Source organism: Equus quagga, chromosome 1, assembly GCF_021613505.1.
Source record: "Equus quagga isolate Etosha38 chromosome 1, UCLA_HA_Equagga_1.0, whole genome shotgun sequence".
Lineage (NCBI taxonomy): Eukaryota > Metazoa > Chordata > Mammalia > Perissodactyla > Equidae > Equus > Equus quagga.
Window position 1 is genome coordinate 170,779,618 of NC_060267.1, and position 14,341 is coordinate 170,793,958.

General features: G+C 42.3%; 1 protein-coding gene across 3 annotated transcripts in view; it reads left to right on the forward strand.

Annotated features, from left to right (window-relative positions):
- Positions 1-1,518: 1,518 nt before the first annotated feature.
- The window catches only part of IL20RB (interleukin 20 receptor subunit beta), a 29,121-nt gene continuing 16,298 nt past the window's right edge, over positions 1,519-14,341 (forward strand). For all 3 annotated transcript variants that reach the window (XM_046662168.1, XM_046662184.1, XM_046662175.1), the window contains exons 1-3: positions 1,519-1,759; positions 12,153-12,279; positions 13,866-14,056. In XM_046662168.1, the coding sequence (XP_046518124.1) occupies positions 1,648-1,759; positions 12,153-12,279; positions 13,866-14,056 (430 nt within the window). In that variant the 5' untranslated portion in view covers positions 1,519-1,647. The remainder of the gene's footprint in view (positions 1,760-12,152; positions 12,280-13,865; positions 14,057-14,341) is intronic.

Below are 14,341 nucleotides of genomic sequence, written 5' to 3' on the forward strand. Positions count from 1 at the left end.
CCCCAGACTGGGTTAGATGTTTTTCCGTAATGCTCCTATATTCCCTTGTGAATATTTCTGTCACTTTATTTTCAATGTTCATTTATGATTATTCCCATGTCCATTTGCTCCTCTTTTGGGAAGTTCTTGGTTGAGGGCAGGAACGATTGAATTCCCAGGATCTAGCACATAATAGGTCCTTAGCAAATGTTTGTTGAATGAATTATTAAGTGACTAACTTTCCAAGATTATATTGCAAATAAGTTCTGAAACTGGAACCAAAATCTGTTACACTCTAAAATCCATGTTCTTTTCACCAATTCATTTGCACATGTTGAGTGTTTAGGGTCCTTAAAAAGCTGACATTTCAAGGGGGCAACCCTTTCATAAGGTTTTCCTTCCAATTTTTAAAATTGTTTTTAATTTGTCAATAATGCATTCACATAGTTCAGTCATCAAAGAGTATAAAAAGATATACAGCACCCAAAAGAATTGAAAGCAGGATCTTGAAGAGAGATTTGTATATCAGGTTCATTAGGAGCATTATTCACAACAGCTTAAACGTAGAAGCAATCAAGTGTCTATGGATGGGTGAATGGATAAGCAAGATGTGGTATACACATAGAATGGAATATTGTTCAGCCTTAAGAAGGAAGGAAATTCTGCAGTGTGCTACAACATGGGTGAACCTTGAGGACATTATGCTAAGTGAAATAAGCCAGTCACAGAAAGACAAATACTGCGTGATTCCACCTACATGAAGTACTCAGGATAGTCAAAATCATAAAGACAGAAAGTAATAGTAGTTGCTACTGGTTTGGGGGAGGGGAGAATTGGAGTCACTGATTAATGGTATAGAGTTTCAGTTTAACAAGATGAAAAGAATTATGGGGATGATGGTGGTGATGGTTTCACAAGGATTTGAATGTATTTAACTTCATAGAACTGTATACTTAAAAATGGTTAAGATGGTAAATTTTATGTTATGTGAATTTTGCCTCAATAAAAATTTTTTTTAAACCCAAAACCAAACTAACAAAAAGACCACAAAGAGTCTCTTTCTCATTTTTCTCCTCCGTCTTCCCAATCCCACTCTCTCTGCTCAGGGTAACCAATCTTGTTAGTTTCTATATCTCCTTCCAGGTTTTCTTTTTGCAAGTGCAAGCAAATATTCTTCTTGACCTCTACTTTTTTTAAAGGTACTACATTTTTTTTTAACTTCTGTGCTTTTTCTGAAGTGGGTGTATAGCAAAAAGAGCTAATGAGTACCCAGCTTGAAGGAACTCAGGAGATGGAGGCTTGGAAGAGGACAGCTGTTTGATGAGAGAGTGAGATAATCTTGCCGGCTCACTGCCAGTGGGGCCTGTAGGGACAGCCAAGATCCCCCAGGGCAGAGCCTACGGTCCAGGGTTCTCTCCCATGCCGATTCTCAAGCTCCCCAGAGTTACCTTTCCTTGGGAACTCTCCTAGGCCACTCCCCCTGATGCAATACCTGCGTTTGGGCAGCAAGGAGGGTGCTGCACGGCCCGCCCCTTCTGAGCTGTCTGGGCCAGCTCCTCTTTCCGGAACAATTCAGGCTTCACAGCAGCTCAAACCTCATCTGTAACATCTGTGTTCTGAAGCAAGGATGGCGGAGATGGACAGAATGCTTCATTCTGGAAGGAAACAATGTTCCAGGTCAAGCTGAGTCTGCCAAACACAGACCCTGCCATGGTTCTAGACGTCTTGACAAGTTGTATCATGTGGTTTTTCTACGCCTTGATTCCATGTTTGCTCATAGGTAAGTATGAATTAGAATACAGCCAATAGTCTGGGACTTGAATATAGGTTAGGAAGGTGAAAAATACTTTCCCAAGGTTTGGGGTTGCAATTTTGCTTAGAACATCTTATTTCTGTTTTAAAAAAGGTTTCTCATCTCCTAAACCTCCATCCCCACACCCCAAAGAAAAGAAAAAGGCCCACATTCTGTTTGGAAATCTCTCTGCTAATGTCCACAGAAAATTCTAGAAAGATAAGTCCTCAAAACCATGAGTCTAAAGGTTAGCAGAGCTCCATGCCTTTTGTTATTTATTTCATTATCTAGTTTTAAAAGGTGCAATACGGTTATCTCAGTCTTTCTGTGTGCCTCAGAGATGTTAACCGTAAGGACAGGTTAAAGTAAAATAAAGATTCTAACAAAGTACACATGAATAAAAAGACAATTTGAAAACTTAATGTTGGGTACAAGGCTTATAAAAATTGGATTTCTCTCCTGGTCACTGCAGAAAAGGTAGCAGTCAGGTACTCCATAGCATTTAAAAAAATATTTGGTTTGGGGCATTTTCCCTGCCAATAAGATTACATAATTTTCTCTGCTCTACTCCTGGCTGCTTGTACCTACATGCTTTATTATTCCAAAATCACAGCTCCTTAGCCTTTGATGTTTCTTTATGTCAAATAACATTTAAGAGAAATTTCTAATTTTAATACTCCAAGGTACTAGACATTTTGCAATGTTGGTGGGAGACTTGAGTACTTCTGTCTTTTTTTTAACAATGAGAACTAATTATTCTAATTTGTTTAAATCAGGCAACGAATCAATGCTAAGCGATTTGCAATGTTTAGAACTGGCCTAAACTTCAAATTTATGGTGTCCCTGCCTAGCTCAAAACCCTTCACATGGGGCCAGCCCGGTGGTGCAGTGGTTAAGTTCGCACGTTCCGCTTCAGCAGCCTGGGGTTCACCGGTGCGGACATGGCACCGCTTGGCCAGCCATGCTGTGGTAGGCGTCCCACATATAAAGTAGAGGAAGATGGGCACGGATGTTAGCTCAGGGCTGGCCTTCCTCAGCAAAAAGAGGAGGATTGGCAGCGGTTAGCTCAGGGCTAATCTTCCTCAAAAAAAAACCTTCACAGCTCCCGACTGGTCAGCACTTGATGTTCAGATCTGCTGTTTGTTTCATGACCCAGTGTACTCAGGCCCCCATCCTATTTCTTACTACTCCTTGAAAACAAATATGGACCATGGGTGGCTTCTGTCTTCACAGTTGGCATATGACACCCTCATTTCCTCCTCCTGCTTTTACTGTTGTGATTTCCCACCAGAAGCACCATCTCCGGTTCCTTTCTCCATCCAAAGCCCATCCTCCCATCATCATTCCAGATGGGTCCCTCCCCCTACAAACCCTTCCCAGACTTCTCTCTCCTTTGACCCATGACCCCATGTACTCTACTTTCGTGGGTTACTTCTGTTCCCTGCACCGGCCTGCGGCAGGGGTGCCTCGGCATCTTTCCTAGTTTCCCCACAGCCCTCAGCATAGGCTAAGCATGTTAGTTGATTGCTTAGTTAGTTGACTGATTGATTAGTTGGTCTGACAAACAAGTTGCCAGGGAATCACTCTTCCACTAAGCCAAAGGGAGAAGACGTGGAGGCTAAATGAGAAGCAGAAAGGCCAGCATTTGTTTTTCCTGTTTTTTTTTTTTTTATTGAGGTATAATCAACATATACCTTATATTAGTTTCAGGTGTACAACATAATGATTCAGTATTTGTATATATTGCAAAATGATCACCATAATAAGCTCAGTTAACATCTATTACCATACATAGTTACAAAATTTTTTTTTCTTGTGATGAGGACTTTCAAGATCTATTCTCTTAGCAACTTTCAAATATGCCATACAGTATTATTAACTATAGCCACCTGCTGTACCTTACATCCCCACGACTTATTTAGTGTATATTAGTTTCTACCTTTTGACCCGCTTAGCCCATTTTTTAATTTGACGTTTTCTTCAATGAGGCAGTTCAGTCTCTTAAGCCTTTTCCTGAAAACTCCTGTTTCAAACAGACCTGGAGGTGAGTGTGCTCTTCTGACACCTATGAACTTGCACAGAAGAAAAGAAATCCCGTGGTGGAAACCACAAGGATGTCAGAGCCCGGAAGACTTGCATGTGAATTTTGACTCTATCACTTGCTAGTCCAGTAACATTATCACAGAACTTCGGTTTCCTTATCTGTAAAATGGTCAAATAGCCACCTTGAGGTTAGAGGGGTTAAATGAGATGAGTCAAACAAAACCACTCTAAAGATGTCACTGTGTTCCCCCCCCATGTTAGTTATTATTATCTGTTGGTTATGCAAACAGATGGTGTCAGCAGATAATTGCTTTAGCTGAGGTTGGCTTTATGCAATTTTGGCCATTTCCTCTGAATTATGTAGGTGCCTGCAGTGAATTCTGAAAATTCTAAGTGAACTTCTACCAGTTACTCTAGACCCTGGGCAGATGGGTAGAGGTTTTGCTCTCTTTTATTGAATTCATTTTATAGAATTCATTTGCCTTGCCCTGCCCCCTCCAAAGAATAGTGTGTGATTCAGGAATTTGATCCCCACTGCCGATAATAATAACAACGACAGTCACAGCTGCCGTTTCTGAGCACACGCTGTGCTCTAGATTAGCGAAAATGCTCTCTTCGTTTCTCACGTCAATCCTGCCAGGGTGGATTATCCCCACTTTGCACCCTAGGAAACAGAGACTCAGGGAGGCTCAGTTACTTGCCCAAGTACACACATCTAGTGAGTGGGAGAATTGGGGCCGGACTCGAGTTTGGCTGGCTCCAGAGCCTGTGCTTTTTCTACTTCTCTGCAGAAGAAGCTGCAGAGACGTCGAAGCATGCTAGAAAAAGGGAGGAGGGACAAAGCAGAGGAAATAAAGGAGATGGTGCTACCTTTTTTGATGCATTTACCATGAGGGCTCTTGGAGGTAAAGGTGGCAGAAGAGGACCCAAATGAGGGGAGTTGACAGCAGATCCAATGGGGGAATAAAAAGGACAGAAGGGTAAAAACTGGTGAAATTCAGGGGCCCGTCCGGTGGCACAGCGGTTAAGAGCGCATGTTTCTCGGCGGCCCAGGGTTTGCTGGTTCGGATCCAGGGTATGGACATGGCACCGCTTGGCAAGCCATGCTGTGGTAGGCATCCCACATGTAAAGTGGAGGAAGATGGGCATGGATGTTAGCTCAGTCTTCCTCAGCAAAAAGAGGAGGATTGGCAGTAGTTAGCTCAGGGCTAATCTTCCTCAAAAACAAGCAAACAAACAAAAAGAACTGGTGAAATTTAAATAAAGACTGAAACTTAATGATATTGTGCCAATGTTAATATCTTAATTTTCCCAATTGCACTATGGCTATGCACACATGGGAGGCTGAGTGAGGGTATATGGGAGCTTCTGTACTCATTTTGCAGCTCTTGTAAGCTTGAAACTGTTTCCAAATAAAACTTAAAGAAAACCCAACCACCCACCTCCACAGTGATTCTAATGGGCAGCCGAGGTTGAGACCCACCATCATTACCTCTCGATCAGTGTTTCTCCAACCTTAATGTGGGTATGAATTACCTGGGGATCTTGTTAAAAATGCAGATTCTGGTTCGATAGGGTGTGAGGTGGAGCCTGGAGTCTGTATTTCTAATAAGCTTTCGGGAAATGTGATGCTGCTGATCCAAAGACCGGACTTTAAGATCATGAGGTAGTTTATCACTTTTCTGAGGCAGGAATTTGGCTGCATACCTTTTTGAAGCTGGGGTGTAGGTACTAGTTGCTTAGGCAGTGAGTGATGCCAGCAACTGCTTGGCAAACACGCCCTGGGCTCAGCCTGTCTCTTTTCTTCTTCTGGTCCTATACAAGGTCATACTCTCGAAGTAATCTACTGCATTTGAGGGAGAAATTTTAGGGCATAGTGTTGGGTTCATAGTGCCAATATTCCCTGCAGTGTGAGCCCCATGTGGTGGGCAGAAGAAGGGTTCCTTAAAGACGTACACGCTTTAATTCCTGGAACCTTCCATGGAAAATACATTACCCTTACCTTCCATGGAAAAAGGGATTTTAGAGATGTGATTAATGTTGTGAGACTTTGAGATTGGGAGGTTATCCTGGATTATCAGGGTGGGCCCAATCTAATCACATGACTCCTTAAAAGCTGAGAACCTTCCTTGGTGCAGCGAGAGATGGGAGAAGGGAAGAGGCAGAAGAAATCTGAAGCAAGAGAGGGTCTCAACCAGCCATTGTAGTCTTTGAAGATGGAAGAAGGGGGCCATGAACACGGAAGGGAGGTGGCCACTAGAAGCTGGGAATAACAAGGAAATGGATTCTTCTCTAGAGCCTCTAGAAGGAATGCAGTCCTGCCAACACCTTGATTTTAGCCCAGTGAGACCTGTGTCAGACTTCTGACGTACAGAACTGTAAAATAATAAATCTGTGTGGTTTTAAGATGTTAAGTTTCTGGCGATTTGTTACCACAGAAATATAACAGTAATAGGCCACGAGAGAGAGAGAGATCAGTGTTGGGAATGCAGCTCTATGCAAAAAATGTTGTTTAGTTAGTTTTGCCCATGCTGAGCACTAGAATCTTAATAGTCAGATCAGGGCCACCCGGCTTAAGTCTCTATTGGAAACACTACCAAAGAGGCTCATCCAGTGGGCCTTCTTGAGGTACCTGAGTCAGACTGCTAGAATGAGAATAACACAATTTTCTATAGTAAGAAAACATAAATGTTCACAAGGAACCAGAAGATTCTACAGAGGGCTCCAGTATCTCTAGCTGTGGTGAGAACGCTCATCCCAGGTGGCTGAGGAAAGAATTCTTCCATATTTCTCACCCTCCTCACAATTTGTCTTTCCTGTCCACACTTCAGGCTTACTCTCCTCTTCCCCTGTGACTTTATTCTTTGTTTTTCATTTGCACATGTACATCAAGTAGAGTCCTTATTAATTGGTTTCTTCGGAGACTTGACTTCAATACACATTGCTCCTGGTGGATTGATGACATTTCTTGTTAATGAGAAGGCCGTATGGATAACTAAGTTTTCTTTTTCTCCCTTTAATTGTGTTTTCAAGACCACAGTCAGCCTTCTTTAACAATTGGAGGGGATTTTTAAACCCTTTGCACGTGGAAAGAGTTACTTTCAGCTTGGAATCTGACCTGAAAATATATTTCCCAGCTTGTAGAGTCATTTCCTATTTAGTGTCCTGTCACTAAATGTACACACAGTGTAGTGTCAAATGATCCTTCCTCATGCAGTGCCATGACACTTTCTATGTAGCCCCGTTAAACGTCCCCTGACATCCACAGTTCATGGACATTACCATTTTTCCATCTCACACCCATTGTGTGTGCCACATAAACATGGACAAAGCAAAGATGAAATTTGGAATATACTATACAAATGGCATAAGCACTGAAGATTTTGCCTTTAGGGCTCAGAAAGAAGCAGCAGTTTTCATTTTAATACAGAAATGAGACTGAGTACTTTGCCCATAATGGAGTTAGATCTGAACTTCACAGGTAGGAGGACAGGGTCACACAAGTGCCAATTATCGCATTAACATAATAGAGCCACCTAAATGTTGGGACATGCCTCGCTGTCTTCCTGCCTGGGCACCCCCTCAAGAAGAAAGACATACCTGGAATTCAGCCTCAGAGTGTGTTGCTTAAAGCCTTGAGTGCCCTAATCATCAGGTCTCCCTCCTAAAACGGGTCTCCTTCGCTGGCTTAATTGGCTGGACCTCATCGTGGAACTTTACATTTTTCCCAGGTGCATTTCATCCTGTTTGAGTTACCCCATCATGAGCTTTTAAATTGTATCCTGTCATTCAGATAAGCAGAATTAAGGCTATTTTTTTTAGGTGTGACGACATTATGGTTGTATTTTTTTAACTCAAATTTTATTGAGGTAATTCTAGATTCACATATTGTAGGAAATAATACAGAGAGCCCAGTGTCCCTAATGGTATTTTGCAAAACTATAGTATAATATCACGAACAGGATATTGACATCATTGGTACAATCCACCCTTCTTATTCAGATTTTCCCAGTTTTACCGGTACTCATTTGTGTGTGTGTGTGTGTGTGTGTGCAACTGTGTGTATAGGTTTGTGCATTTACCACCACAGTGAAGATGCTGAACAATTCCAACATCACAACAATACCTCCTCTTGCCTTTTTATAACTACGCTCTCCTCCCTTCTACCTGCCCTCCCCCCCCTCCCGCCCCGTTCCTAACACCTGGCAACCACTAATCTGTTCTCCATTTCTAAAATTTTGTCATTTCAAAATGTTATATAAGTAGAATCATACAGTATGTAACTTCTTGAGATTGGCTTTTTTCACGCAGCATAATTCCCTGGAGATTCGTGCGCGTTGTTGTGTGTATCAATACTTTGTTCCTTTTTACTGCTGAACAGTATTCCATGGATGGATGTACCACAGTTTGTTTGATCCTTCGCCTGTCCCTTTAGGACATCTGGGCTGATTCTAGTTAGTCTATGGACATTTGTGTGCAGATCTTGTGTGATATAAGTTTTCATTTCTTTAGGATAAATGCCCAGGAATGCAATTGCTGGGTTGTGTGGTAATTACAAGTTTAGTTTTACAAGAAACTGCCAAACTATTTTCCAGAGTGGCTGTACCATTTTACCTTCCCATCAGCAATGTATGAGTGATCCACTTTCTCTGCATCCTCACCAGGATTTCGTTTTGTCACTTTTAAAAATTTTAGCCATTCTGATAGCTGTGGTGCTACCTCACTGTGGTTTTAATTTGCATTTCCCTAACAGCTAATGATGTCAAACACCTTTTCAGGTGCTTATTTGCCATCTGTGTGTGCTCTTCAGTGAAATGGCTCTTCATGTCTTTTGCTCATTTTCTAATTGAATTGTTTGCTTTTCTACTGTTGAATTTTCAAAGTTCTTTATATATCTTAGATCTGAGTTCTTTGTGAGATACGTAATTTGCAAATATTTTCTCCCATTCTGTAGCTCATCTTCTCATCATCTTAACAAGAGTCTTTTGTACAGCAAAAAAGATTTTAATTTTGAGATATCTAGTAATACATTTTTTCTTTTATGGATCTTGCTTTTGGTGTCAAGTCTAAGAACTCTCTGCCTAACCCTGAAGATCTTCTCTCATGTTTTTCTCTAAAAGTTTTCGAGTTTTACATGTTACATTAAGTCTATGATCCATTTTGAGTTAAGTTTTGGATAAGATGTGAGGTTTATGTTGAGGTTCATTTTTTTTTTGCCTGCAGATGTCCGATTGCTCTAGTATTATTTGTTGAAAAGGCTGTACTTCCTCCATTTAATGGCTTTTGTGCCTTTGCCAAAAATCACTTGAGCATATTTGTGTGGGTCTATTTCTGGACTCTCTATTCTGTTCTATCGAGCTATGTGTCTATTCCTTTGCCAACACCACACATTCTTAATTACTGTGAGTCTTGAAATTGGGTAGATTGATTCCTCCCCTGTATTCTTTTTCAAAATTGTCTTAGTTACTCTAGTTCCTTTACCTTTTCTTATGCATTTTAGAAAAAGCTTGTCTATATCTGTAAAAAACCTGCTGGGCTTTTGATAAAGATTGTGTTCAACCTGTATATCAATTTGGGAAGAATTACCATTTTAACTATGTTGAATTGTCCAATCCATGCACAGTATGTCTCTCCATTTATTTAGATTTTATTTGTAAAGCTTTCACCAGCATTGTGGAGTTTTTCCCACAGAAATCCTACATAATGTTTTACTAGATTTATGCCTAAGTATTTAACTTTTGGGGAGTGATTTGAAATAGTATTTTTAATTTTGGTGTATAAGTGTTCATTGCTAGTATATAGAAGTACAATTAATTTTTTGTGTGTGTGTGAGGACGATTGGCCCTGAGCTAACACCTGTTACCAATCTTCCTCTTTTTGATTGAGGAAGATTGTTGCTGAGCTAACATCTGTGCCAATCTTCCTCTATTTTTGTATGTGGGACACTGCCACAGCACAACTTGAGGGACAGTGTGTAGGTCTGCGCCCAGGATCCAAACCTGCAAACCCCAGGCCGCTGAAGCAGAGCACGCGAACTTAACCACTATGCCACTGGGCTGGCCCCTACAATTAATTTTTATGTTTATTTTGTACCCTATGGACTTGCTGAACTCCCTTATTAGTTTTAGAAAGTTTCTTTTTATAGATTCTGTGGGATTTTCTACATAGCCTATCATGTCACCTGCAAACGGGGGAGTTTTACTTTTTCCTTTCCAATCTGTAAAGCCTTTTACTTCTTTTGTTCTCCTTATTGCAGTTGCTAGCCTTCCAGTACCATGTTGAATAAAAGCGGTAAAAGCAGACATCCTTGCCTCGTTCCCGATTTTAGGGGGAAAGCATTCAGTCTTTCACCATTAAGTAAGATGTTAGCTGTAAGTTTTTTGTAGACGGTCTTTATCAAATTGAGAAAACTCTCTGCTGTTCTTAACTTGAAGAGAATTTTTCTTTCTTTCTTTTTTTTTTTTTATCACAAATAGGTGTTGGATGTTTTTTCTGTGTCAATTGATAATGATTGTACAAATTTTCTTCTTTAACTTGTTGACATAGTGGATTACATTAACTGTTTTTCAAATGTTGAACCAGCCTTGCATACCTGGAATAAATCCCACTTGGTCATGAGGTATAATCCTTTTAATCCATTATTGAATTTGGATAGCTAATTATGCTGTTGAAGATTTTTGCATCTAAGTGTGTGAGACATTGGTCTGTAGGTTTTTTGTTTTTGATTTTTAAAATATATACCATCTTTGTCTGATTTTGGTATCAGGGTAATACTGGCCTCATAAAATAAGTTGAAAGGTATTCTTTACTCTTGTATTTTTCGGAAAAGAGTGCATAAATTGGTGTTAATTTTTCTTTAATATTTGGTAGCATTCTTTAGTGACACCATCTGAGCCTGGAGATTTCATTTTTGAGAGTTTTAAAATTATGAATTATACCTTTATATTTAACATAGGCTTATATTCCCCACATATCTGACTAGAGAAAGGTTTTGTATACTTTACCAGAGGAAGGATGTCAGAGAGGACCATGCCCCGCCCTCCTGTGCACTGCAGCTGGCCCTTTCCTTTTCATCCCTTGGGTAACTGCAAGGTTAAGGGTGGGGAGGGCAGGAAGCTTCCTGCCCTCCCCACCCCAGCTGTTTCCTCACAGGGCAGGCAGGGGATGCTGAGCATGAGGTGAAGGTGCATTGCCAGAGTTCTACATTAGAGAAGAAGAAGTAAGGGCACCAGGAGGGGTGTCCCCATCAACTCCCCATCCTCTCGTGGTCACAGGGCTTGATAACGAACAGCAGGTGCCAATCTGGAGACGGCAAAGAGATGAAAAGTCCAGGGCAAGGGCCCCAGCCCCCTATATGCTGTGCTGTGGATAAGATGTTATCACGGCCACTGTAACAGCAAAGGGAGGCAGGTGTTGGGTATTCGAAGAGGAGCATGTGAAAGTGGGGGGAAAAGGACCATAGCAGAAGATCCAGACTGCACCTTGGGTTATATGCAAGGATGAACCCAGGGCTGCCCAAAGTCCTTATGAGTGCAGGTTCAGCTTCACAGGCTTCCTTGAATCTGTGTGCAAACCATAGACCCACTGTGTGCACACTCTGGGCACATCGCACACCCCTGTGTGAGCAGACGCTTGTGTCCCAGGTGGCTCAGGGACCTGCAGTCTGCCTGGGGTGGAGTCTCTGAGCTGGCTTGGTGCCCTTCTGGATTGGACTCTTTCCACAGCAGACCCGAGCCTGCACTTCCCAGCTGGCAGCTGATGCCCCATTTGGCCTTGTTAGGTGACGTGAAAGGATGTGCTTTGGTACCAAGGATGGCAGTAGCAGGAGAGGGAGGTGATGAGAAGCTTGCAGGAGCCTTCATGGGTTTGCCATGTAGGGGTGAGAAGCTCAGGTTATGCAACTTGCTTAAGGTCACATGGTCAGTTAGTGGCAGAGATAAGCCTGCCTCTAGGTGGATCTGACATAAGAGTTGTAAATATAATGTGCTTCAGTTTTCTCATTTGTACAATGGAGAAACTAATGATCCTTACCTCCCAGTATGGTCATGAGAATTAAATGAGATAATGGTGTAACAATCTAGCACATGGCCCAGACAGAACACGGTCAGGGCTCAATAATATTAGCTATTATTATTATTACTATTAATATGCCATTTTATCACCAAAGGCAGAATTATAATGATGATAACAAAAGTTTAGCATTAACACAAGTATGATGAAATTAGAGTTGTTTCTGGTTCATAAACGTGTGGGGTCTTTCGTTAGAAACTAATTTGAAGCGGTGGCATTCCCCCTGTGTGAGCCAACCTGTCAGCCTGTCTATCTACCTCTATCCCAGATGGAGTGGCCGTTCTGCCTGCCCCTCAGAACCTCTCTGTGCAATCAACCAACATGAAGCATCTCTTGACGTGGAGCCCAGTGGTCGTGCCTGGAGAAATAATAGACTATTTTGTCGAGTACCAGGGGTGAGTCTTTTTCTTAGTTTTTCTCCCTTTAGATGGCAGTTGATTCCTGGAGGCACAGCCCTCATTTCAGAGCTCGAGGAGGCTTTGCGAGCCCAGGGATGGATTATTTCCCATGGTCTGCCTCCTTTGTCTGTATGGGCATTGGGAGGGTTGAAGAAGCAAGGGAATTGTCCTGTGGATTTGACAGTAAACTCTCTGGGAACACAAATTTGTGTAAATACATTTTGGTGGAGCTTCTTTTCAACAGTGACTCAATTGTCCGATGCTGAAGAAAATCTTAAGAAATCAGTTTGACTCTGACTTGAGGTGGATAAATCATTGGAGACTCAGATCCTTTGGGGATGGGGGAGACCTTAGTTTTCCCGACTAAGAACTTGCCCCTGGGAGCCAAAACAAATTGTGACCCTAAAGGTCAGCTGGCCCCAGGGCCAAACAGGCTCCACTCTTCTCCGTGTCCAGACTCTCTGAGCTGTTGGGGAGTGACAGGACACAGAAAATGCTCAATGTATTGTATGCAATTAATACAAATTGAGCACCTCCATGTGTAGACATTCTTCTAGGCTCAGGAGTACAGTTGACAAGGTTTCTGGATATAAGGAGTTTACATTTAGAGGAGGAACAGATAGTGAAAAGGTAAAGAAATACACTAGGTCTTCACTGTCCAATGTGGTAGCCACTAGACACCTTTAGCTATTTAAAATTAAATTAATTAAGTTAAATTAAAGTATCTGTTTCCCAGTCATGTTAGTCAAATTTCAAGTTCTTAGCCACATGTGGCTAGTGACTACCATATTGAAGGCCACTTACGTAGAACATTTCCATCATCACGGAAAGTTCTATTGGGCAGCACTGCTCTAGGCAATTTCAGGTAGTAATCAGTGCTGGGAGGAAGCTAAAAGGATGACACAATGGAGAATTGACTCCACTGCTCCTTTTTATGAGTTGGTCAGGGGAAGTCTGTCTGAGGATGGGATAATTAAGCTGATATCTGAAGGACAGGAGAAGCCAGCCAATGTGAACAGCAGGGGCAGAGCATTTGAGACACAGTGAGCAGCTAGTCAAAGGTCCTAAGGTAAAAAGAGTTCAGCATGTTGGAGGAATGGTGAGGGGGCCAGCATGGAGGGAACATCGTGATTAGGGGCAGAGTGAGAGAGGCCAGAGAGTCCTGTTGGCCATAGGGAAGAGTTTGGATTCCATTCTAAGTGCTTTGGAAGCTGTTAAGGAGAGAAATGTCCTGATCTGCTCCGTGATGAAAGGTTTGAAGAATGACAGGAATGGAAGCTGGAAGCTTAGTCAGGAGACCACAGCAAGGCAAGTGATGACAGTGGCTGAGATTGGGGTGGTGACTGTGAATGGAGAGACCAGGATAGATTGGGGTTTATGGCTAGGTTGCCCTTGTCTAGTGATAAAAAGAGTAAGAAGAATGGATGGTTGGTGAGGGGGGAGAGTGGAGGAACTGGAGTGTGGACCAAATGTTTATTTTCCTGATCCATAAAAAGTAGGTGAATGAGACAGTTACTTGCAACCATCACTGAGCCTGGGTGGAAGGGGCTGTTGTGACGCTGTGCCCTCCTCTCCTTGGCCAGAGAGTATGAGAGCCTATACATGAGCCACATCTGGATCCCCAGCAGCTGGTGCTCACCCACTGAAAATCCTGAGTGTGACATCACTGATGACATCACTGCCACTGTGCTGTACAACCTTCGTGTCAGGGCCACTCTGGGCTCACAGACTTCAGCCTGGAGCACCCTGAAACACCCCTTTAATCGAAACTCAAGTAAGGCACTTCTCTCTTTACTCTCCCACCCTCACCAGCCTCCCCTGGTGAGTGAATATGATTCACTGAGACTTTCAGGATTCTTTTTAGCATCAAATTAATCTCGCAAAGCTAGAGTACTGTGAATACAAACAACTCTTTTAAAAAATTGCCAACTGCTTCCCACATGTCCTCTCTCTTGTTTTGAAGGAGACTGGAAGTCATTCCTAGTGGCCTCTGTCAGAGTCTGCTAGTGGGGGGGAACCTGGGAGGAAAGCTGCTCCCAGTGGGGAGATGGGGTGAGGA